Below are 24,335 nucleotides of genomic sequence, written 5' to 3'. Positions count from 1 at the left end.
AGATCATGTTGATCTCCCATTTCATCTCCACAGTCCCACCTTATCCCCATAACTCTTTAGTCTTATGGCTGCTGTGATATTTCATTAGTCAGCTGAGGACACTGTCCAAATTTTCTGACTTCCTGTCTCAACGTTGCTGAGTCTTGCTGGGGCACCAATACAACTCTGCCAAGCACCCTCTGCTATTTCCTGCAAGTGGGTGTCTTTCAAGTATCAACCTGGTATGTTATAACAATAACTTGCATTTATGCACACTTTCAACATTGCAGAACATCCAAAGGCACACCACTGGAGCATCACCAGACAAAAAAAATCTGGAAATAAAGTCACATTACAAATATAAAGAAAATTGAGCAAAGATTTAATCAAGGAGGCAGGTTTTAAGGAGGGTGTTAAAGGAGCTAACGTTAGTAGAGGCGAAAGAGGTTTAGGGTGAAATTCCAAAATTAGGGGCCGTGATAGCTGAAGGCACAGACACCATTGGTGAGGTCAAGGAGAGTAGGAACAAGGTCAGAATTGGAGGAATGCAGAGCATGTGGAGGATTGTCAAGTTGGAAGAGGTTACAGAGGTGGGAAAGGCAAAGTCATGAATGATTTGAACATTTAAACATGGATCTACCATAACTGAGCCCAATGCTGTTTTTAATAAACATAGAAGGCATCTTTGTGAAACAGTTCACAATGAGTATCTTGACTGATCTTTCTTCGCTTGTCAGTTTTTTGGCAATGCTGTCAAAAAGATTCTCTCAAAAGAAACAGGAGATCAAAAAGTACAGTCTAGTCTGAAGTCAAGACTTGCACTATACAGCGCCTTTCACAACTTCTGAATATTCCAAAGTGCATTCAATCTAATGGAGGAGTCACAGTTGCAGTGTGGGAAATATGGCCGTTAGCTTTGCACTTAGCAAGGTCTTACAAACAGCAATGTAAAAATGACCGGCTAACCTCTGTTAAGGCATGTTAGTTGGTGGATGAATATTGATATGATACCTGGGTGCTCTCCCGCCCTCTTCTTCAAAATAGTGCTGTGGAATTTTTACAACCAACTGATAGAACAGCAATTATTTGCATATAAATCAAGAGGTGAATAGCCAATAGGTCCTTCAAGCTTTCTCCACCATTCGATAAATTCATGGCTTATCTGTTTGTGATCTCAACTCCACTTTCCTGCTGCTCCCCATTAGCCCTGGCTCCCTTGTCACCAAGAATTTGTCCAACTCAGCCTTAAAATGTTTCAGTAACCCTGCCTCCATGGCTTGCTGGGGAAGAGAATTCAACAGACTAACCATCCACAGAGTAAAAATTGCTCATTACCAGATTAAAGACTCCTTATTTTCAAACTGTATCCTCTAGTTCTAGTCTCTCTCACAAAGGGAAATACATCCACCCTTCACATCATCTCAGCATCTTGTCTGTTTCAATAAGTTCATTTCTCATTCTGCTAAATTCCAAGAGTAACAAGCCCAACGCTTCCTCATAAAACACCATCCGCATCCCCAGAATCAGTTGAGTGAACGTTCTCGGCACTGTTTCTAATGCAATTAAGTCCTTTCTCAAATTAGGAGACCGAAAACCGTACACAATCATCCAGATGTGTTTGCACCATATCACAAAGACTCCCCGCTTTTATATTCTATCTGCCTTTCAATAACCAACAACTTTCTATTTGTCTTCCTAATCATTTTCTGCACTTGGAAACTACCTTTTCCTAATTCACATACCAGGACACCCAGATCCCTCTTTACCACAGTTCTGCAATCTCTCTCCATTGAAATAGCGCTTTTCTATTCTTCCTGCCAAAGTGGACAAGTTCATATCGGTGTGAATTATACTCCATTTAACAAATTTTTGTCCATTCAATCTATTCAAATCCCTTTGCAGACTCCTGATTTTCTCCTCACAAATTACTCTTTTCCCTATCTTTGTGTCACCAGCATAATTAAAAGCCCCTTCATTTGCTTGTTTCATCCAAATCATCGATGTAGGTTAGTTGACACGCCAGCACTGATCACAGTGACACTCAACTAGTTACATCTTGCTTCCTGTTAGCTAGCCAATCCTCTATCCATACTAATACCTTAACCCCTACTCCAGGAGCTCTTAATTTATGGACTAACCTCCGATAAGGCAGCTTATCAAATGTTTTCTAGAAACCAAGAACATTACATCTGCAGGGTCCCCTTTGTCCATGTGGTTTGTTACTTCCTCAAAAGAACTTTAATAAATTAGTCAAAAATAACGTCCCTTTAAAATAAAACCGCACTGATTCTGCCTGATTACAGTGAGATTTTCTAAGTACCCTGCTATAATCTCCTTAACAGTTTCCTGCATTTTTCCAATGGGAAATGTTGGGCCAACTGGACAGGTAACGTCTCACTATCTAGTGGGCGCAGACACGTTAGATTGAAAGGTCTATTTCCGTACTGTATGACTCTGACTCTATAACTGGTTTGTGGTTTCCTGCTTTTGCTATTCCTCCTTTTTTGAATAGAGGAATTACATTCATCATTTTCCAATCTGATGGGACCTTTCTGGAATTTTGGTAAATTGAACCCAATGCTTCTCCTACCTCAAGCAGCCACTTCTCTTAAGACCCAAGGAGAAATCTGTCAGTGTTTAGCTCTAATAATGTTCTCAGTACCCTTTCTTTGATGATTGTAATTGTTAAGTTCTTTCCTCCCTCTCACCTCTCACAACATAGATAGGGAGGGGTATGCCTATGAAATGATTTGAAACAAGAATGGGAAATTTAAAAATAAGGCATTTTGTAACCAGGGCTGATGTAGGTCAGGAAGCACAGAAGTGACGGGCAACTAGAATTTGGTGCAAGTTAGGATGCAGGTAGCAGGCAGCAAAGTCTTGGATAAATTCGTATTTACATAATGTAGAATATGAAGGCCAGTGTATCAGAATAATCAAGTAGCAGAAGCATAGGTGAGAGTTTCAGCAGCAGGCGAGTTGAGGTGGCATGCACTTGGGGATGGAGTAGACAGATGGTAAAGATGCTCACTCCTGAGTCAAATCAGACAGCAAGGTTACAAAAGAGGTGGATTAAGCCTCATTCAGCTGCCAGGGAGTAAGATGGAATTAACTGCTCATGAACATACTTTGCCATTGAAGACAATAACTTCCCAACAAGTCAGCTGAAGAAACTTCCTGCTCATGCAGTACTGGATACCAGACAGTCAGTCTGATAAGTTCGAGATGGCAGAGTGATAGGAAAAGGTGGTGGTGATATGAAGTTGGGTGCACGCATGGAAACTAACTTTGTTGTTATTGGATAATGTCACTGAGGGAGACGTGTAAATGAAAAAGTAGGATGGAATCAGGGCAGATCCTCGGGGACATGGCAGATAACGGTGCAGGATCAAAAAGATGGAAATGGAACCAGGCGAGTGCTGCTCCATAGTTTAGACATTGGTGGAAAGACACTGGAGGAAGACGATATGGTAAAGCATGTCGAAGCTTCAGATGTATCAAGAAGATCAAGGACAGACAAGATGTCTTGGTATTAGTTACATAGGATATAGGGTTAATAAGTATCACACCTCTAACAATGCAGCACACACTCAATAGTGCACTGGAGCGCCGAAGAGTAGTTGTTTTCCCACATTTGCTTTTATATAAAAAAAACTCATGGGCTGTGGACATTGCTGGCTGGCCAGCATTTATTGCTGGTCCCTAGCTCCCCTTGAGGTGATGGTGTTGAACGGCATTCTTGAACTGCTGCAGCCTATGTGCATGTAAATTGGTGGCATGCAGGACCAAGACTGCATGTCATCTAGTTGTAACATTTTGGTTAAAGCACATTCCCAATCATGGTGATCTGTAAATTGCTTTCCTGACACTGCAGCTGAACATCCAGAAGTCCAAGTGAAAATCAGGTTTCCTTTGCTGCACATCCAAGAGGTCAAAACCTGGCAGATGTCATAATTAGCTGTGAAACAGAAAACATCTGTCACAGGAGCAAAAAAAAAATAGAAAGGAAACCTCCAGCTTTAAATATTATCTGTTTATATCCAGAAGACATTCTTGGATACATTTCACACCTGAGTTATGGTAACACCAGCAAAGCGAACAATTCCACCCAATGTTCAACGTTCCAAAAGGATGCCAAACAGTGTTAACTGGTTCAATTAGAAGTCAGTTTTTGCTTGATAACTGGATTTGCATATAGTCTGCCTAGAGCTACTGGGAATGATTTGGCTCTCTAATTGCCTGGCTATACAGCATAACCATTTTCTCCCACTGTAGTTCTTTGGGCTGAAGAGGACCTATATTTGAGCATCTACTCCATCCACTGGAGCACACGTGGTTTCTCCCAGTGCTGATGATATTATTTGTGCCCCCCCGCATTCCCTTCTCACTCAGGCAGGAGGGAGTGCAGAAGAGAGGGAAGCAGCAAGCAGGAGGGAGCAGCAAGCAGGTGTATTGACAGCAGCATTGTGTCTGTGATCTTTGATGCAGGCAGCTACCCATGATGCCTCTATCAGTTCTTTAGGACATTCTGAAGTTGTGACAGGCTATATAAATGAAAGCCTTTAGAATGGACTATGCTGGGTTTCCCAGTAGGCAGTTACATTGTATTTCACATCTCGGATCAGACCTTGGGAAAGAATTCTCTCGGTCTGGATTGCCTCAGACCTGGCTCCTAATGTGAACCTGAGGTAACAAGGTGTAGAGCTGGATGAACACAGCAGGCCAAGCAGCATCAGAGGAGCAGGAAAGCTGATGTTTCAGGTCTGGACCCTTCTTCAGAAATGGGGGAGAAGAAGGGGACTCTGGAATAAATAGAGAGACCAGCTCTAGATTCTCCAGCATCGGCAATCCCTACTATCTCTGAGCGAGTTTTAATCCCACTGCGAAGCCTCTTCTATGGATGCCTACCTTGAAGAAGTTACCTTCCTCCCTCCGGAAAGACCTCAGTGGATCTCTCTATGTATTCCAGAGTCCCGTTCCCCTCCCCCATTTCTGAAGAAGGGTCCAGACCCGAAACGTCAGCTTTCCTGCTCCTCTGATGCTGCTTGGCCTGCTTTGTTCATCCAGCTCTACACCTTGTTATCTCAGATTCTCCAGCACCGGCAGTTCCTACTATCTCCTAATGTGAACCGCTCAGTTTTCCTAGCACTAGTCCAAATGCAAACGTAAATTCAAAAGGACTGTTACCCATGAAATTGCATCTAGGAAATTAGTGAACGAATATTTGTGCTTCTATGAAATACCTCACTTTCAGCATAACTGCTAAGCTACTGTTAAAACAAACAAGTTAGGCCTCAAATAAAATTTCAGTGGCAAAAATGTAAGCAGTCATATGCTAATTTCCTAGACTGTGATTTCACAGCTGACGTCATTTAATAGCTCATGCTGTCAGCCCAGTTCAGATAATTTAAGAAATTTAATTTCAAATGATCTTCACTGAAATTTCTTCTAAATTCGAATGCATACATTGAACATAAGATAGCGCTGAAAATTCTGTCATATGTCTATATGTTGTCCGGGCTGGTGCTGAGCCAGTTAAGCATTTCAAATTACTAACCCCCAACTTATTCAGAATTTTTGCAAGAGTCTCAGGATGATGAGATGCAGATGTATACACTCCAGTGATATCACAGCATGAATGAAAACATACACTGCAAGATTCAATTAATCACATAAACGATATGATAATTTGGGTCAGGAGACAGAGCATGTGAAGCAGTCTGTTAATGAAACAGCAGTGTTAGATTGAAAAAGAAAAAATGTTAAGTACAAAAATAATGACAGATACATTACAGATCAACAAATGAGCTGCAAAGAGACAGGTTAATCTTTGGGTGTTTTCACAAAGATTTTAAACAATGGCATTTGTCAATTTTAACAATAAAATCCTAAAGCTTTAGTAAAAGTTTTGGTGGCCTCAATGATGGAGCAGATAGACAGCATATCTAAAAGGATTGCACTTACATGATTTATGTGGTTACTTTTCCTCTTCTCTCTCACTGTTTAAAAGAAAAGAAATACATTTAAAACATGTCAGCAAACTAACGCAAATGGCTATTACTTTTTGAGCCAAACTTTCGACTTTTAACGTGGCGTTCCCTCTGGTTAACCACCCACCCTACTGGCATGCAATTGGCTGTCTTGACTTCTCTACTCTCCTCACCCAACGAACCCGTCTTCTGCTGAAGCTGCTGTATTCTATTCTCTCAGATCTGACCCTGACCTTGGCACCAAAACTGCTGTTAAGAGTGACACCTACCGTACTGACTTCTACATTCAGGTGTTGAGCACCTACTCTCAGGCACTTGTCATCAGTGCTTGGGCCACGACCCCATTGCTGAACATCACGCTGTCAGTTCCCTGCCTATCACTTATCTCATCACCTCTGGATTTCACCCCTGCGCAGCTTCCTACTTTATAGTCCCCCAAACCAGAACAGCCCACTCAATTCCTTCCCAAAATTGACAAAGACCCTGGAATAAACCACCATTTCAGCCTGTTCTTACCTTACTGTACTTATTTTCTCTCCCGTATCAAATCTCTCCCAACCTATAATCTTGAATCTCCAGACGTGCTACAACATTATAACAATTTCCAGGGTCCTAGTGCTGACCTCCACCTCTATCATGGACTTCCAATTCCTCTACACTTCTAATCCCATCAGAACAATCTGAGGGCTCGCTGCTTCTTCCTTGAACTAAGGTACAGACAGTCCCCATCCACTACTATCCTCCTCTTGGTTAAGATAGTTCTCTAATGGAACAATTGCTCCTTTAACTTGTCTTGCTTCCTCCAAATAAAAGATGTGGCTACAGCTAGTCTATTTGTTCGGTGTGTAAAACATTTATTGTTCCAGTCTTACTCGGGCTTCATCTACAACAATACATCAATGAATTGTGATGATACAGTGGCTTTAAGAGGTGTGTTTTGTCCTGGTTTCTTTTCCAGAGAAACTGGGGGACATGTGGCGATCAGTCTATGAGAAGATAAACAACTTGTGAAGCCTTGGGTTTTTTTTTTTTTTAAAAAGCTGAACAATGGAAGCAGCTTGACAGGTGTGGTCAAGCTCCTACCCACAGAACCAGAGATTTTTAGATTAGCTTTCAGCAGTTGTTGCTGTGGTCTTAGCAGGATTGGACAGCAGTGAATCTCTCCTGGCTGCTACACTCCCTCTCAGAATTGTCTTTTCACGTTCTTTCCTCCTGAATTGGAGGGTGGCATGGTGGCTCAGTGGTTGACACTGCTGCCTCACAGTGCAGGGACCCGGGTTCAATTCTAGCCTCTGGCGGCTGTCTTTGTGGAGTTTGCACATTCTCCCTGTGTCTGCGTGGGTCTCCTCTGGGTGCTCTGGTTTCCTCCCACAACCCAAAGATGTGCAGTTTAGGTGGATTGGCAATGCAAAAGTGCCCATAGTGTTTAGGGTTGTGTAGGTTAGGCAGAGTAGCCATTACATTAGGGTTTCAGGGATACTGTGGCGAGTCTGGGTGGGATGCTCTTTGGAGAGTCTGTGTGGATGTGTTGGGCTGAATGGTCTGTTTCCACACTGTAGGGATTCTAGTTAAAAAGAAATGCATGTGAAACAACTGGTTTTCTGAATTTGCCTTTTGCCAAGGATGTGTTTATGGGATGTTATTACAGTGGAAAAGTTACTGTTCAGTAGTAAAGTAACGCTATTGGAAAACTTAACAGCATAATAGATTAAATTATTCCAAGTTCCTCTTTCTTTTGCTGTATTTTAACTACAGCGTTTGAATAATTTGTGTTTTGCTTAGTAAGTAGTTTGATCAATTGATTTGCATCTGGAACACGGCATCTCACATTTACCTTTAAAATAAGAAAACGTTAGGGTCTAGGCTACCTTCTTAATATATTTTGAGGGGGTCTGTATTCAGAATGTATCCAGACTGCGTCCAGCTTGAACTGGAAAAATTAGCCATTTTACTTCCAACTTTCACCTTTCACTTACTTTAACCTGGTGCATCTCATATTCTTCCCTTCCCTTCCTTGACTTCTCAGTTTCTACTTCTAGGGGATAGGTGTCTATGAATATTTATTACAAACCAGACTCCACAGATACCTCAAATCCTTACACCCACTTTCCTTTTAGAACTACATTCTATTTGCTTTCTTTCTGTCTCTGTCATGCCTGTTCCCAAATAGACCACCTTCCCTGACAGTGGCTCTATTTTTCCTCTACAAGGCCCTCAGCCACATCCGACACACTTCTGTTATCACTCTTTCCCTTCCCCTCGCTTTCAAAATTATGGTAGGATTCTCCTGATTCCTGCTTTCCACCCCACTGGTCTTGCACTTAAAGGATGATTCTCCAACTTTTACAGACTTACAGCACGATGTCACCACGAAACAACTCTTTCCTCCTGTCCCCATCAATGAAGGGGCTGTTCCCTCCGCAACATCCTGGTCAATTCTTCTAACTCCAAACATCTTAACTCCCGCCTACACCATTTGCCCCCATAAACACAGAAGGTATAACATCTGTATTTTTAGTCATTCAAGGCCTCAAAAACTCCATCCAGGTGAATTAACAATTTACTTGTATTTATTTTAATATAGTCCATTAGATGTGCTGCTCACAGTGCCGTTGCCACTCTGCTGAGAGAAAACGCAGACTGGGTGCCGCTTTAGTGGAACGTCTCCACTCTATCCACATGCATAACTCCCTTCTGACATTTTAATGCATCATTTGCTCTCATTCTCACAATTCTATCTTGGACCTGCTTCACTGAAGCCCAGCAAAAGCTAGTGGTTCAATTTCCCATAAGTTACTTTACAGCTTCTGGACTCAACATTTAGTTCAATAATTTGAGATCATGAACACTGTTCTCCATTTTGATATTTTCTGTCTCAGTGTCTGTATCTTATCATGTTTTTATTCTGCTATTAACACTCTCTCTCTTATATGATTACTACTTCCTTTGCCTTTTGTTCCAACTCCTTTGACCTCTAACCTCCCTTGCCCTTTGGGGTTTTTCTAGCACTTTGATTTTACTTCAAATTAAAGCATCAATGAGTGTGTTTACTGAGACGATTGCCAGCACCTATCATTCAATTTACAGCCTCCACTGACCAAAGCAGAAGACAAGCACTTATAACATTTATTGGCAGAATGGCATAGAGCTGAGGACCACTATCATGTCTTGATGGCATGCTTTGCTATCCAAGCGTACCTGATAGAAACTGGTGTTGATACCATAATCATTACTTTTGGAAGGGTAAAAGCTTCAAAGATGTTTTGAGGGATATAGGCCAGCAGCAGGCAAATGGGACTAGTTTAGTTTGAAATTATGTTTGGCATAGACTGGCTGGACCGAAGGGTCTGTTTCTATACTGTGACTGTATGTTTCTATGGTTTAGCGCCTATAGGCATTGCATTGTTTTGATTCTTCATTGCTTTGATAAAATGCACTTAAAAACTGAATAAAGTTAAACTTTTCATGAAGACAACAAGCATTTTTTTTAAAATCTGAACAATAGACAACACTGCTTTTCAGAGCTGCACAAACACCAGATCTTCAGAATGCAGAAGTGGCGGGTTGCTGTATTGTTGGAGATGCCAACTTTTGAATGACACATCAAACCAAGGTTCCATCCGCCCTCATGTGGGCCGAAAAGATTGCTCAACACCATTTTGAAGTTGAGAAGGGGAGTTCACCACAATATCCTGGGTAACATTTAGCCTTCAAGGAACATGACTATCACAGATTATCTGATTTGCATCACAACTCTGTCTGTGTAATCCAGTTTACAATCTGGCTGCTACATTTCCAATATTACAGCAGGAAGCACTCTTCAAAAGTACCACAATGTTTGCAGAACATTGAGGTTATGAAAGGAATAGTGCAACTGCAAGTCATTTTTTCATTTTAGTGATGCTATCAGTCCACTTAGAACATACGGAGGGCTGAACCATCATGGATCTTAAAGATATAAATTAATTTGCCTGGTCAAAGGTACAATCCAATATGGAGGATAACTTAAAACACAATTTACAAGTAAACTGTCCTCAAAGACCAATGGCTTCCAAACTATGGTATGAATATCCCTGGGACATGAGAGATATCACTGCAGGATAAGCAGAAGTTGTCTAATAGCGGATTTAAGATCAGATTTAAACTTGTAGATTATTCTTAAAATGCATTAATTCGTCTCTGTGACTGCATGGATTTGTTAAGAGAAAAAAAAACTGTAGTGGATATGTTTGCTTTGCCTGCTGGATATTTCCTAAATGCAAGGGCATGTGGTACAGCATTGGGATGGGTGGCTGGTTTGTGCTGGGGGAGCAGCTGTGCATCAGAAATTCCTCGGTTTGCTCTGGGTTTCTTGATTAGGTCGTAGTTTTCCAAAGAAATCCCTACCTCTTCTAAACAACCCAGCAATCATAGAAACAGGCCCTTCAACCCAAGTCACCCATGTTGACTAGGTTTCCTAAATTGAATTAGTCCCACATGCCTGCATTTGGTCCATCTCCCTCTAAACCTTTCCTGTCCATGTACCCGTCCAAAATGTCTTTTAAAGGTTGGAATATTACTTGCCTCAACCACTACTGCACAACATCATCTACATTTACCCAGCATTTTGTCTGGAGAAGCAAGTCAAGTCACTGGCCTCCTGGTTTCCTTGCAGTGTCAGATCGTAACAATCTAGGCAAGAAATTCAGAGCTCCCAGCTCTGAAAAAAAGTTTAACTTACAATCTCAATGAATCAGAAAGTCTACAGAACATTTAAGTGAAACTCCATGAATGAAACATCACTTTTTTTTATATAAACGGATGCATCACGGACCAATGTTGAGATGAGTGCGGCGAGGGAAAATCAAACACGAATGATTCGGCTGAAGATGCAACAAAATATTTAAGCAAAAGCTTTTGTACACATATCACTTGTAATGTGAAGAAACATGCCCCATGGGAGTTCACAATGGAAGCCGCCAAGGAAAGGCTGTGTGAGTCATGAAGAAACAGACAAATAAGGCATGATAAAAAAAGCATTTTTATATGCCAGGTTTGTGAGGACCTTTAAAAGAGCAGAGACTGGCAGTCACACAAGAGGGGTTAGAGGGCCAGTGAAATCAATGTCATCAAAAGGATGCAGCGCTGGTGAATCAGAACAAGAGCTGTAGTTGAAGGAAAAAGGAATCAGATTCAAAGGATTAAAGGACGCTATGGACATCTTGTAGGATGCTGTAAAGCTGCAGCAAGATGATGAGGAATTCGTTAAAATCAAGTAATTTAAATTTAATATTTCATGGGACAGCAGCCACTGTAGATCAATAATGGGTAAACTGGACTTTGGGTAGAAAAGGATTTTGTTGCTTTTGACCAACAGGATTTTTTGGAGGACAGAAAGGCATCAGAATGGTCAAGCTGAAAGAACGGTTCAGGCAAGAGTTTTGTGGGCAGAGGGGTCACAGTTTTGCACAAGTGGAAATAGATGGTATCAACTCTCAGGAAGTGAACTATTTAAAGTTGCCACTTTAACTCTTCCCAAAGCATGCACAAAGTGATAGCAGATGGAGATCATTCCCATAGTGAAGTCACTGGCAACAAACAGCTGTGACTGTAAGATGTTAGTGGAGAGGTAGGCACAGAAGGCTAACAAAGGGGTGCACACTTAGGACGGAGTTGAGGAGGAACATCTTCACCCAAAGGGTTGTGAATCTATAGAATTCCTTGTCCAGTGAAGCAGTTGAGGCTACCTTGTTGAATGTTTTTACGGCAAAGATAGATTTTTGAACAGTAAAGGAATTAAGGGTTATGGTGAGTTGGGAGGGGGTGCTGGGTAAGTAGAGCTGAGTCCACGAAAAGATCAGCCATGATTTTATTGAGTGACAGAGCAGACCTGATGAGTCAGATCGCCTACTCCTGCTCCTTTTTCTTATTTTTAAAAGTATTGTTCACCCAAATGTGGAATGCACAAAACCTCATGTTCTGAGCTACATAAGACTTAGGCTAGCACCTTACACTCGCCCCTCACATTAATAATGAGTAGTACTGTTACAGGCACTGAGCAAGTTACAAATATGCTTTGAATTTATGTATTTTAAACAATATTTGGGCAACACAGGTGTTGAAAATATTTAAAATATCTGATGGTTGAGATATGGTGGCAGTTATGAAGTCTGGAAAATATATACAAATCGATTAGGGACCTCTGCCCTGGGCTAATCTGCTTCAAAAAATACCTTTAAAAATTAAAAACTCCCTCAATTTGATTGAGTTATTAAAATATCAATTTTAAGAATTTCTTTACCTTCAGAGTTGTTGGTCATCATGACCCCCAGGTTGCTGATATATTGGCACCTGCGGTCCTAGTCATATCCTTATGGATGACAGACAGCTCTAAAGGTAAATAAGCAAAAATAACCTTCACATTATATCCCAGCAATCAATAGGGAACAAAGGGGTTAACCCCCTTCTGCGACCTTTGCCAAGTAATTTTGGGAAGTGCAGTACTTCAATGGAAAAGAGCTGCATGGAAAAGGATGAAGGAAGATCAATGAAACCGCCCACTACTGAGTTAAAGGCAACATATTCATTCATGCATGTTAGAAATCTTTAGGAAATTAGCAGTCTAAAAGGTAATGCTTCTTATCATGTAGAAGTTTTAATGTTGGTGAATGAGTATTATGCATAGTAGTTTCTCTGGTTAGAAAATAAATCACAATATATTTCTTTTGGGAATAGGATAATTGCTCCACAGTGGAAACTGTAGAGAGCTATTGTAATGGCAACCATGAAGCATCCCTGGATATCAATAAATGCAGAACATTACTCTGCTAGATAATGGACAATAGAGTCATAGAGTCACATAGCACGGAAACAGACCCTTTGGTCCAACCAGTCCATGCCAAACATAATCCAAACCAAACTAGCCCCACTTGCCTGCTCCTAACTCAAATCCCTCCAAATCGTTCCTATTCCTTTTAATGTCTTTTAAATGTTGTAATTGTATCCACGTCCACCACTTCCTCAGGAAGTTCATTCCACACACTAACTACCCTGTGTAAAAAAATTGCTCCTCATGTATTTTTAAACCTCTCTCCACTTGCCTTAAAAATGTGCCCCCTACTCTCGAAATCGCCCATCCTAGGTAAAAAGACAGCTACCATTAACTTTATGTATACCCCTCATTATTTTATAAACTTCTATAAGGTTGCCTCTCAACCTCCTATGCTCCAGTGAAAAAAAGTCCCAGCCTATCCAGCCTTTCTTTCTAACTGAAATCTTCCATACCAAGCAATAGCCTGTTAAATCTCTTCTCAAACCCCTTCAGCTTAATAACATTCTTCCTATAACAGGGCGACCAGAGCTGGACACAGTATTCCAGAAGAGGCCTCACCAACGTCTTGCATAACCTCAACATGACTTCCCAACTCCTATACTCAAAGGACTGAGCAGTGAAGGCAAGCATGCCTTCTTAATCACCTTCTCTATATATGACGGAAACTTCAAAGAATGGTGTAGCCGCACCCCGAGGTCCCTCTGTTCTACAACACTACCCAAGGCCGTACCATTAATTGTATAATCCCTACCCTTGACTGTTGTGCCAAAATGCAACACCTTGCATTTATCCAGATTGAACTCTGTCTGCCATCTTTCAGCCCATTGACCCATTTGAAAAAGATCCCTTTGTAATCTTAGAAAACCTTCTTCACTGTCCATTAATTGGTGTCGTCCGCAAACTTACTAACCATGCCTTCTATATTCTCATCCAAATCATTTATATAAATGACACACGTGGATATCCTGATATTAATGTGGTTCATACATACTTACTGTTAAGAGGTTTCTTGCGATTTAGTGACAGTGTCTCTACCTCTGGGCCAGGAGGCGTGCGTTCAAGTCCCATCTGCTCCAGAGATGTGTAATAATATGTTTGATCAGTCTGTTCAGAGATATATCTATACTCACCATCTGGTTGGGACTTGCTCAGGAAGATGGTGCTGGCTCTTGGGTGGTCAGATGGGTTTGATTCTAAGTTCATATCTAGAAAAAGGAGACAGAGGAAAAGATAACAACTGCATCTAATGTTACAACAACTGAACAGCTTTGACAAAATTCTAAATTTAAAGAAAATATTTCTGCTTGTAGACAAGACCAAAACTTGGGGTAACGATAATAAGGATGTCATACTTTTAGATGAAGTAGAGGTGGGAAGAGACTCATATGGAGCATAAACAAATAGTACAAGGCTGAATGATCTGCTTCTGTGCTGTAAATGGTAAATTTCCACGCACATTTTTCTCTTGCCTTATTTCCTGTCAATCTCCCGACACTCCCATCTCACAGCTCTCAGTAAATGGTCACACTTTGTGTCCCACAGCCAATCGGTTGCACAGGAATATTGGGAAGACTGAAGTCATTGTTTTCATACCTCACTTCAAAATACTACTTCCTAGAAAACAATTTTATCTTGCTCCCTGGCAACAGTCTTAAGCTGAACCAGACTTTTTGTAAGCATGGTGTCATACTTGATGCCAAGATGAGCTGCTAATCGTTTACCATGTCATCACCAAGACCACCACGTTTAACCTTCATAACACCATCCTGACTCTGTCCCTTAGCTCAACTGTTGCTGAAACCCTCATTTCTGCTTTTGTTACCTATAGACTTAAGTATTCCAATACACTCTGCAACAAGCTTCAAAATTCTAACCTCAGGGAACCTGAGGTCACCCAAAATTCTGCTGTCCAGGTTCTTGCTAACACAAAGACCTATTTGTCTTTCACTCCTGCACTCACTAACCTACAGTGGCTTCTGGTTAAGCAGGGCTAGAAAACATGGATCTGCAAGAGGGCAGATCTGGACTGTGCAGAGATCTAACAGGATGCTACGGCAATAATTTGACTAATCATTCATACGTAGCATTGCTGAAATTGCAAAGCAACGACTGATGGGCACAAAATACTTATGAGATGACAGAGAAAAAAAATTGAAATTTTCACCCCCACCCACCCCTCCCCTAGTTAGTGCAAACTTTAAGTCAATTAGACTTTAGCAGAAGAAAAGTGAGTTCGACTCACTCATCATTGATTTAACAGGTCACTTTAAAGGATTTCTAGGCATCACTTTTCTTTCGATAAAGAAACAGCATTTGCCAAAGTCAGACCTACTTCCCTTAAGATACACAAGTTATTAATTTTCTTGTGGTCCGTCTATCCAGAGAACTAGTCACTTAAAATAATCAGGATACATTGGAGCCTAACACTATACTTCTTAATTATTTCAAGATATTAACACATGAACAGCATCTGAGCTGCTGCACAAACAAAAATGGCAAACATTTATCTTTGTTTATTCATCAGTTGGGGCGACACAGTGGCTCAGTGGTTAGCACTGCTGCCTCACGGTGCCAGGGACCCAAGTTCGATTCCACCCTTGGGCAACTGTGTAGGGTTTACACATTCTCCCCGTGTCTACTTGGGTTTCCTCCAGGTGCTCTGGTTTCCTACCACAGTACAAAGATGTGCAGGTTAGGTGGATTGGCCATGCTAAATTGCCCAGTGTTCAGGGATGTGTAGTTTAGGTGGGTCATAAGGGGATGGGTCTGGGTGGGATGCTCCAAGGGTCAGTATGGATTTGTTGGGCCGAAAGGCCTGTTTCCTACTGTAGGGGTTTTATGTTCAATATCCATAATTGGCTAATAGGTATAAGCATGAGTTTCTGATTTGTTACAAGCAAACTTATTTGCGAACAAAGCTTTTTTAACAAGATAAAATTAAACATTCTTCCCTTTCTTTTCCTGTAACAATGATTCATCCCACATCAGCACAGGTTCACTATAAGAACTCAGTAAGAGTTTTGGAAGGACTTCTGGACTCTTTCCTATGCCCCTTCTTTAATTTAGTTAACACTACATTTCAAAGGATTTGATGCTGTCATGGTCAAGTCAAGCATTTCATGCAATCTACTGATTTGGACTACTCCAATGGATTTTTAAATGCATAGGCACAATTTGAAAATAGGAGAAAACAACCATTCCCATCTGGTAATCATCTAACCACATACTAAAGAGGAAATATATGATTTTGCCCGCCAGCCACAAAACACAATTAGGAACAGATGTAGACCTTTTAGCCTCAGACGGCCAGTGCAGACATAATGGACTGAATGGCATTCTTCCGCATTGTAACAATTCTGTGAGCAAGTCCATACTGCTACTTAAGTGACTGATTTGTACGTGACTACTGTACACATTTAACAACAACAGGATACAATATCCCGAGGTGGTTTGTTCAAAGGAAGGGGCATTAATGAAATACCGTTTGATGCAAAACTACATAAGGAAATATTTTGTCAGATGACCAGAAGCTTGGTGAAAGAGCTGGTTTTAAAGAGTGTCATAAAGGAGGAAAACTGGGTCAAGATTTGGGGAGGTGTAGTGAGTGAATCCAGTGCTGGAAGCCTTGGGAACTGAAGGCACAGCCACGTAATGGTGGAATGTTTAAATCAGGGAGGCTCAAGAGGCCAGAATTAGAGAAACACACATTTCTGAGTGTTGTTGCTGGAGATTACAGAGATGGGGTGGATCATAGAACAGGTTTTCGCAATGACCTAATGGATTGACTTGATCTGACCTAAAGTACAAGCTGTAAATTAAAAGTCAATGAATTAACCACAAAGATCAAAATTCAAATATTCCAGCTCAAAAGACAAAACATCATTTTGACTTCATCACATACAAAGTATAGCACATGCATGTCACTTCTACAGTGGGATACCATCATTGATTTCACTAGACTCAAGTTACTGAAAATGGTACTTTTAAATCTGCTTAAATTACTTGCAGCCTTTCTAATGAGGAGTAGGTAATCAGCCTTCTGAAGGCGATCACATTCTAATTTTAATAAAGAGTGAAAGAGAGAAGTTTTTAAAACTATATCCACTTGAATCATGTAAAACATTGAACATTCCAAGAGATGTTACTTTTCTCTCAATTTGGGAATTTTGATTGGGTTTCAAAAAAAACATTGGAGCTACACACCACTATGATAAAATAGTGGATGATCAGAGTAATTAATGAAGGGAGACTATCTCAGTATCAAAATGTTTATTGGGGAAATATGACATGTTCAAAATCATAAGCTGATTAAGACCCCAAAACACAAACAACAAACGCAGTTTTAAAAACAGGCTTAACAGAAACCCAAACTATACTTCAAGATGACTCTTCAAAGTTTCTGCTGTCTGCAATGGTGATGAGGAATGGACCATTCTTGATGATATAACTAAGATTAGTATTTTGTTGTAAAGAGATATGGAGCAATCACATTATGAATACGAACACTTAAAGCAGAAACAGACTATTTTGCCCCTTGAGCCTGCTCCACCATTCAATACGATATGCTTTAAATTCTGCATTCACATCTATCCCTGATCATCTTTGATGCCTGCTGAACAAGTATCTAACTCAGCCTTAAATATATTCAGTGGCAACCCACCTCTGCCTCCGAGGCAGACAGCTCTGAAGACACACAACCCTCTGAGAGAAATAAAGTTGTCCTCATCTGCCCTAAAAGGATGACCCCCGATTTTAAAAATCAGTGCCCCCTAGTTATGGCTGACAAGAGAAAACATCCTTTTCACGTCCAACTTGTCAAGGCCTTTCAGCATCTTATATACTTCAATTAAGTCACCCCTCACCATTCTAGATTTAAGTTGAAACAAGCCCAACCTGTGCTCATTAGACAACCCACTCACCTTCCCAACTTAACAGAACATGTTAAACATCATCTGAGATTTTCCCCAGCACAGCTCCACTGCAATGACTTCAAGCAGAATCCAATTCATGTAGTTACATCAATTTACAATATCAACTTGCTCGATGCAGCAATTTTAATATCACAAAACACACCAGGCACTTCACAGCAGCATTATCAACAGTTAACACACTACGTGAGGAGGTACTGGGACAGTTCAAATGTTTAGTCATCGGTTTTAGATTTTAAGGAGCAACTTAAAAGGAGATAGATTTGGAGAGGTTCAGGAGCCCGGAGTGGTACAGGTGATACAGCTCCAGCCTCTGAACTGAAAGGCCCCCGGATTTGAGCTCCACTCTAGCCATTCATACCCTCGGTAGAACTCAGCTACGGGTTCAGACAAGCCAAAGAATGTCAGTGCTGGTCTCTAGACAGGTTATTTGGAGAGAGCTGGTGGCAGAAAGGTAAGTACCTGAACTACCAAATCAAAAGAAAAGGATGATCAATCAACATTTCAACAGTCCTACGTAAGGTGGGAAATAGCCAAGAAACAGAGTTGGAAAGGCTGAGAGGAAATTCAGACCTTGGTGCCAGGCTAAGGCATACCCACCATTGGTGCATCGGTAAAAAGTAGGGATGCACAAGCAGTTAAAAACTTTAGCTTCATAAACAAATAAATCAAAGCAATTTATTTTCCCACTTGAGAGTCGGAGTATTTTAATTTACCAAGTAATGCTGGTCCGGTGTCACCAAGAAGGCACACTTCATCTTTTACTTCAACATCACAGTCATTCAACAAGTATTTATGGTATAATTCTACTTAATGATGGTATGCGCCGATGCTCCAGTAGAATCCTTTACAACATGTGACCATATAAGTTTTACAACCTGAAATTGGAAGCTTCAAAAACATCCCCAACCTCAGCAATGGCGAAAGACAAGGCTGAAGCATTTGCAACCTTCCTCAGTTAGGAGTGATGAGTAGGTGAACCATCTCGGCCTCTTCCGGAGGTCCCCAGTGTCACAGATGCCAATCTGCAGCCAATTCAATTCACATCTCTTGATTTCAAAAAACAGCTAAAGGCACTGGATAATAAAAAGGCAATGGGCACTGACAACTGCATTGCTGAATGACTTTGCTCCATGGCTCAGGATTTCCTTCGCCAAGCTGTTCCTGAACAGCTACAATGGAATTAATATGACAGTGTGGGAACTTGTCCAGTCCACTAAAAAGGGCAAATCCAATCTGGTCAACTAATGACCCATCCGTCTGCTCTCAATTACGAATGAAGCAATGGAAAGTATCCAGTGACAGAGCTTTCCAACAGCACAATAACTGGTTCACCAAGGCTCAACTTGGATTCCACCAGGACCATTCAGCTCCAGATTTCATTATCGGCATGGTCCAACCATAGACAAAAGAGATGAACTCCAAAGGGGAGGTGAGAGTAACCGTTTTTGACATCAAGGTAACACTTAATCCAGTGTAGTATCAAGAATTCCTAATAAAACCAAAGTAAATGGGAATCAGGGCAAAACCTGCCACTGCTTGATGCATAATCAACACAAAGGATGATGGTTGTGGTGATGGTTGCTGGAAGTCAATCTTGGAGCTCAAGGACATCGCTACAAGTGTTCCTCAGGATAGTGTCATAGGTAGGCACAACCATGTTCAGTTGCTGGATTAGTGATTATTTTTTTCCTCTCCATCATAAAGTTCAGAAGTGGGAATATCTTCTGAAGATTGCCGAGTGTTCAGTACCACTTGCAGTTCCTCAGATACTGAAGCTATCTGTGTCTGAATGCAGCAAAACCCGCACAATGTTTAGTCTTGGGCTAATAAATTGGGCGATAGTAATGCCACTCAAGCGTCGAACCATCACCAACAATTACAGAAAGGAGCCATCTGCCCTTGACATTTAAAGGCAAGACCACACTGTCAATGCTGAACCTCCCCACAACGAACAGCCTGGGGATCACCAGTGACCAGAAACTCCACTGAACCAGCCACATAAATACTATGGCTACAAGAACAGATCAGAGGCTGGGAATTCTACAGCCTCCCTCCAAAGCCAATTTACAATCGACAAGGCACAAGTCAGGAGAGTAACAGAATACTCTCTGCTTGCTGGATCCACAAAATGTCCTGCAATAACTCACTGAGGCTCCTTCAACAATACCTTCCAAGTCTATGAACCCTACCAGCTAGGAGGACAAGAACAGCAGATGCATTGGAACACCAGCAGTTGGGAGTTTTCCTCCACGCCATATATCATTCTGACCTGGAACTATATTGTGGTCCTTCACTGTCACTGGGTCAAAATCCTGGAACTCCCTCCCTAACACCACTATGGGTGTACCTATACCGAACAGATATCAGTGATTCGAGGTGGCAAATCATTACCATTTGCTCAAGGGCAATTTAGGGATGGGATGTCAGCAATGCCAATATCCTGTGAATACGTTCTTAAAAAAGATACAACATCAATACATTCATGTGATTCAAGTTCCTGATACAATATCTACCCACCAAATTCAAATAAGATTCAAACTGGAGTGTTTCTACATTTCAGGCCTGGAAGGCAATTTTTCCTAAAGAATCTGACAATGTCTAAACAGCTGGTAGATGATAAAGCAATAGCTTATGACCTACCAGGCCCCCTAATGAAAGCAGCTAGACTTCCATTGCTCTGCACACTAAGTTCCCACAAGCACCCGATTATTGCTTGCCACAGCACAAGCCAGCAACACCATCTCTTATCCTGAGTGTTTCTTCCTACTGCCCTATCAAATTACAGTACTAAAATTAAAGGGTTCAAGGATGCAGGGGCTAACTCTCTCCTTTGTGCTTACTCAGGACTGCAGGGCATACTATCCCCTATTCCTTTAAGGGGTCAGCCATAGCTCAGTAGTAGCAATCTCACTTCAGTGAAGTCGAGTTCAAGTCACTTTAATTGAAAACCTGTGAATAGTGAGATAGAATAAATGTTTGCTACACCCAGCAGAGGGCTGGAAAATTCTACATGAGTAAGCTAAAAAAACAGTGAGCTTTCAGATTTATCAAGTTGAAAGCCAAAGCAACGGGCTTATAACATTGATTTGAGCCTTCCCCTGCCACTCCTCCATCTTAGATCAAAGAAATTCGTGCACAAAATGTCATCTAGACCACTGCTCCTGTACCAAGGTTATCGCTTACCAATTCTAAAACTAATTTCCTTGCCCATTCTCTATATTTTAACTTGCCTCCCAGCCTTATTGAACTTATCAGGCCCATTTTAACTCTGACACTACACAGTCTAGTTTAAATCTTTATTTTGTTTTATTTTAAACCATTGCTTACAGTTAAAAGGGTCCCTAATGGTTTGGAAAACTTACATAATAAAGAACAAATCAAAAAAAGTTTGGGAGCACTTCTGATTCAGGTTATATGGTCTGTAGTGAGTACAGCATTGATTGCACGCTATAATTGGCTCCAGTACCCTGTTATAGAAAGAGAAGAGAAAATCTTACATGGCCATTGTTTCAAGCCTTGAAATGCACAAGTGTGGATGTATAGCTGGGATGGGGGTCAGGCTCCGCAATGATGCACAGCAGAGATTCAAGGCAGCAGCTCACCACCATCTTCTCCAGGACAAGTAGAGAAGGCAATAAATGCTGGGACACATCCCATAAAAGAATAAAGAAATGTTTCATGCAATCTTCGGGTAATTGGTTGAGAGTGTCAAAAGTCACAAATGAAGAATAATCTCTGCATCAGGCTAGGAGAGCTCTCGCTACAGAGTCAGATTTTTGTGGTTCAAATCCCACTCCAGATCTCATCCCACCCCATTTCTGCTGCCACTACAGTTGAGACCATCTAACCAAATAGAGACCAGTTAGCAAAACATAGACCTGGAATAACTTGACCCATCAAGTCTATGTTAGAGCAATCTAAAAATAATCTTATTGTACTCCCATTCCAGGGCTTAAAATATTTACCAACTTTTAAAAATAACACATCACCTAATCCCCATGGGAAAACATTCTGTGCTCTAACAATTCACTGCAGAAGAAAATGTTTTCCTAATCTCTCTCTGGAGGCATTACAAAAAATTTTTACATCAATGACCTCTTCATCGTTAATTCCACCATTGGGAAAAACAGCCTCTCTAAATTCATTCTTAGTCTGCTCTGTTCCAGCACAAACAACTTCAATATCTCAGTGTTGTAATAGATGTTTCCCATCCCACACACTAATCTCGCGAATCTAAACGGTCTGCTCTCCAAGTACTTTGTTAAATGGGGCAGTTAAACCTGCAGACAGTCCTTTCACTGTGGTCACTACCATTAAAGGAATTCAGGAGAAAATTCTTTACCCAGGGAGTGGTTAGATTGTGGAATGCGCTACTGCAGGAAATAGTTGAGGTAAATAGTGTAGATACATTTAAGAGCAAAATAGACAGGTACATGAAGAATGGAGGATTAGGTGAGAAGGTGAGATAAAATAAAACAGGAGGATACTACAAGCTTATTACAAGTCCATGCTTTTTCTTTTTGGGCACAATGCACCACTTTATCCACCTGTACTTGCACGTTAAAGCAATTATACATTCCGAGTAATTACCTATTGGTTAACTAATTGAGACATCAGGAAATGCTGTTACTCCCTTCTTAAATAAATTGTTATTTCAGACAGTCCCGGATACATTGGTGCAAAGACAACGAAAGACAAAAACTTTTAACATCCTGAACAAACCAACCTTGCAGTCTGGTCAGTTATTTACTATAACAATACAGATAGCTACTGTTAAGAAACGGAGTGGAAAATAAACAGAAGAATTTCCACACAGACTTCCATCAGTTCACAAGATAATGCTGGCATGTATGCTCCAAAAGAGCCTCCTCCACTTTTCTTCATCTAATCCTATCTGTAATCCTTTTATCCCTTTTTGCCTTCTGGGTACATACCCACCTTCCTCTTAGGTTACTTTCTCCTGCCACGTCAGTAGTGAGTGCCACAGTCTAACCACTCACTGGATAACGAAGATTCTCTTGAACTCCCTATTGGATTTTGGCCCCTGCTAAGTAGGAACAGCCTCTCCATGTCTACCCTCTGGAATTCCTTCACAGATTTAAATATCTCCTAGTGGTCACCTCTCCGTCTTTTTTGCAAGAAACAAAAAGAGTCCCAGGCCATTGCATCCTTTCTGACAGTTGTACAAGGTAAATCTTATGGGATGAGGGCGTCTCTAGCTAGGCAGCATTTATTGCCCATCCCTAATTGCCCAGACAGCAGTTAAAAGTCAACCACGTTGTGGTGGGTCTGGAGTCACATGTAGGCCAGACCAGGTAAGGACAGTAGTTTCCTCCCTAGAGGACATTAGTGAACCAGATGGGTTTTTCCAACAATTGACAATGGATTCACGGTCATCATTAGATTCTTAATTCCAGATATTTATTGAATTCAAATTCCACCATCTACAGTGGCAGGATTTGAACCTGGGTCCCCAGAACATTATTTGGGTCTCTGGATTGACAATCCAGCGATAATACCACTAGGCCATTGCCTCCCCTGTGCTTATCTTTAAACATGTGGCCCCTGGTTCTGGACTTCCCAGTCATCAGGAACATTCTTCCTGCATCTACCCCAACCACTCCTGTTAGGATCTTGTAGGTTTCTATAAAAGTCATTCTTCTGAACTCTAGTGAATATATTCTTAACCAATCTAGTCTCTTCCTGTACGTCAGTCTGGTAAACCTTCTTTGCACTCCCTCAATAGCCATAACACCCATCTTCCAATAAATTGATGAAAACTACACACAGTACTTTATGTACAGTCCTACCAAGGCTCTGTACAGTGGCAGAAAAACACCCCTGCTCCTGTACTCGAATCGTCTTGCTATGAAGCCCAATGTACCATTTGTCTTTTTCATGCCTGATCCACCTGCATGCTTTTATTCAACAACTGGTGCACAAAGACACTCAGGTCTCATTGTGCAGTACCTTCCGCAATTTATTCATCATTCAAATTATAATCTGCCTGCTATTTTTGCTGCCAGTGTGGATAACCTCACAATTATCCACAGTATACTGCATCTGCCATGTGTTTGCCCACTTACTTAACTTATCCAAATCGCACCGAGGTTTCTCTGCCTTCTCCTCACAGCTCACCCTCCCACCCAACTTTGTGTCATTTGCAAACTTGGTGGCATGTCATGTAAATTCCTCATCTAAATCATTAATATATATCATGAATAGCTAGATTCCAAGCTCTAACCCTTTTAAAAAGATCTATTTATTCCTATTCTTTGCTTCCTGTTTTCCAACCAGTTCTCAATCTATTTAGAACACAGCCTCGAGGCCCAAATGCTTTAATTTGCATGCTAATCTCTTATGTGGGATATTATCAAAAGCCTTCTGAAAATCCAAATGAACCATATATACTAGCTCCTCCTTTTCCACTTTACTAGTTAGATCATTAAAAAGATTCTAGCAGATTTGTCAAGCACAACTTCCCCTTCACAAATCCACGCTGACTATCTGATTCTGTCACATCCTGAAGTACTCTATGATGAAGGTTATCAAGCACTGTGAGTTTATCTGCTTTTAAACCTGTTAGTTTCCCCAATACCATTTCCCTACTAATATTAATTTCTT

The 24,335-nt window shown here is 41.1% G+C and overlaps 1 protein-coding gene across 3 annotated transcripts in view; it reads right to left on the bottom strand.

Moving 5' to 3' along the window:
• ccnyl1 (cyclin Y-like 1) overlaps window positions 1-24,335 on the bottom strand; it is a 61,121-nt gene that overhangs the window by 28,980 nt on the left and 7,806 nt on the right. For 2 of the 3 annotated variants that reach the window (XM_048599549.1, XM_048599550.1), the window contains exons 2-3: window positions 13,911-13,985; window positions 5,944-5,978 (exon numbers count right to left, since the gene is read on the bottom strand). In XM_048599549.1, coding sequence (XP_048455506.1) covers window positions 5,944-5,978; window positions 13,911-13,985 — 110 coding nt within the window. Of the gene's footprint in view, window positions 1-5,943; window positions 5,979-12,249; window positions 12,340-13,910; window positions 13,986-24,335 lie in introns of those variants that run through there. The other variant, XM_048599551.1, reaches the window with a different exon arrangement.

The sequence above is a fragment of the Rhincodon typus genome, chromosome 7 (assembly GCF_021869965.1).
Source record: "Rhincodon typus isolate 14 chromosome 7, sRhiTyp1.1, whole genome shotgun sequence".
Lineage (NCBI taxonomy): Eukaryota > Metazoa > Chordata > Chondrichthyes > Orectolobiformes > Rhincodontidae > Rhincodon > Rhincodon typus.
Note: the sequence above shows the minus strand (reverse complement) of the source record. Positions and strands in the feature narration are given on the sequence as shown.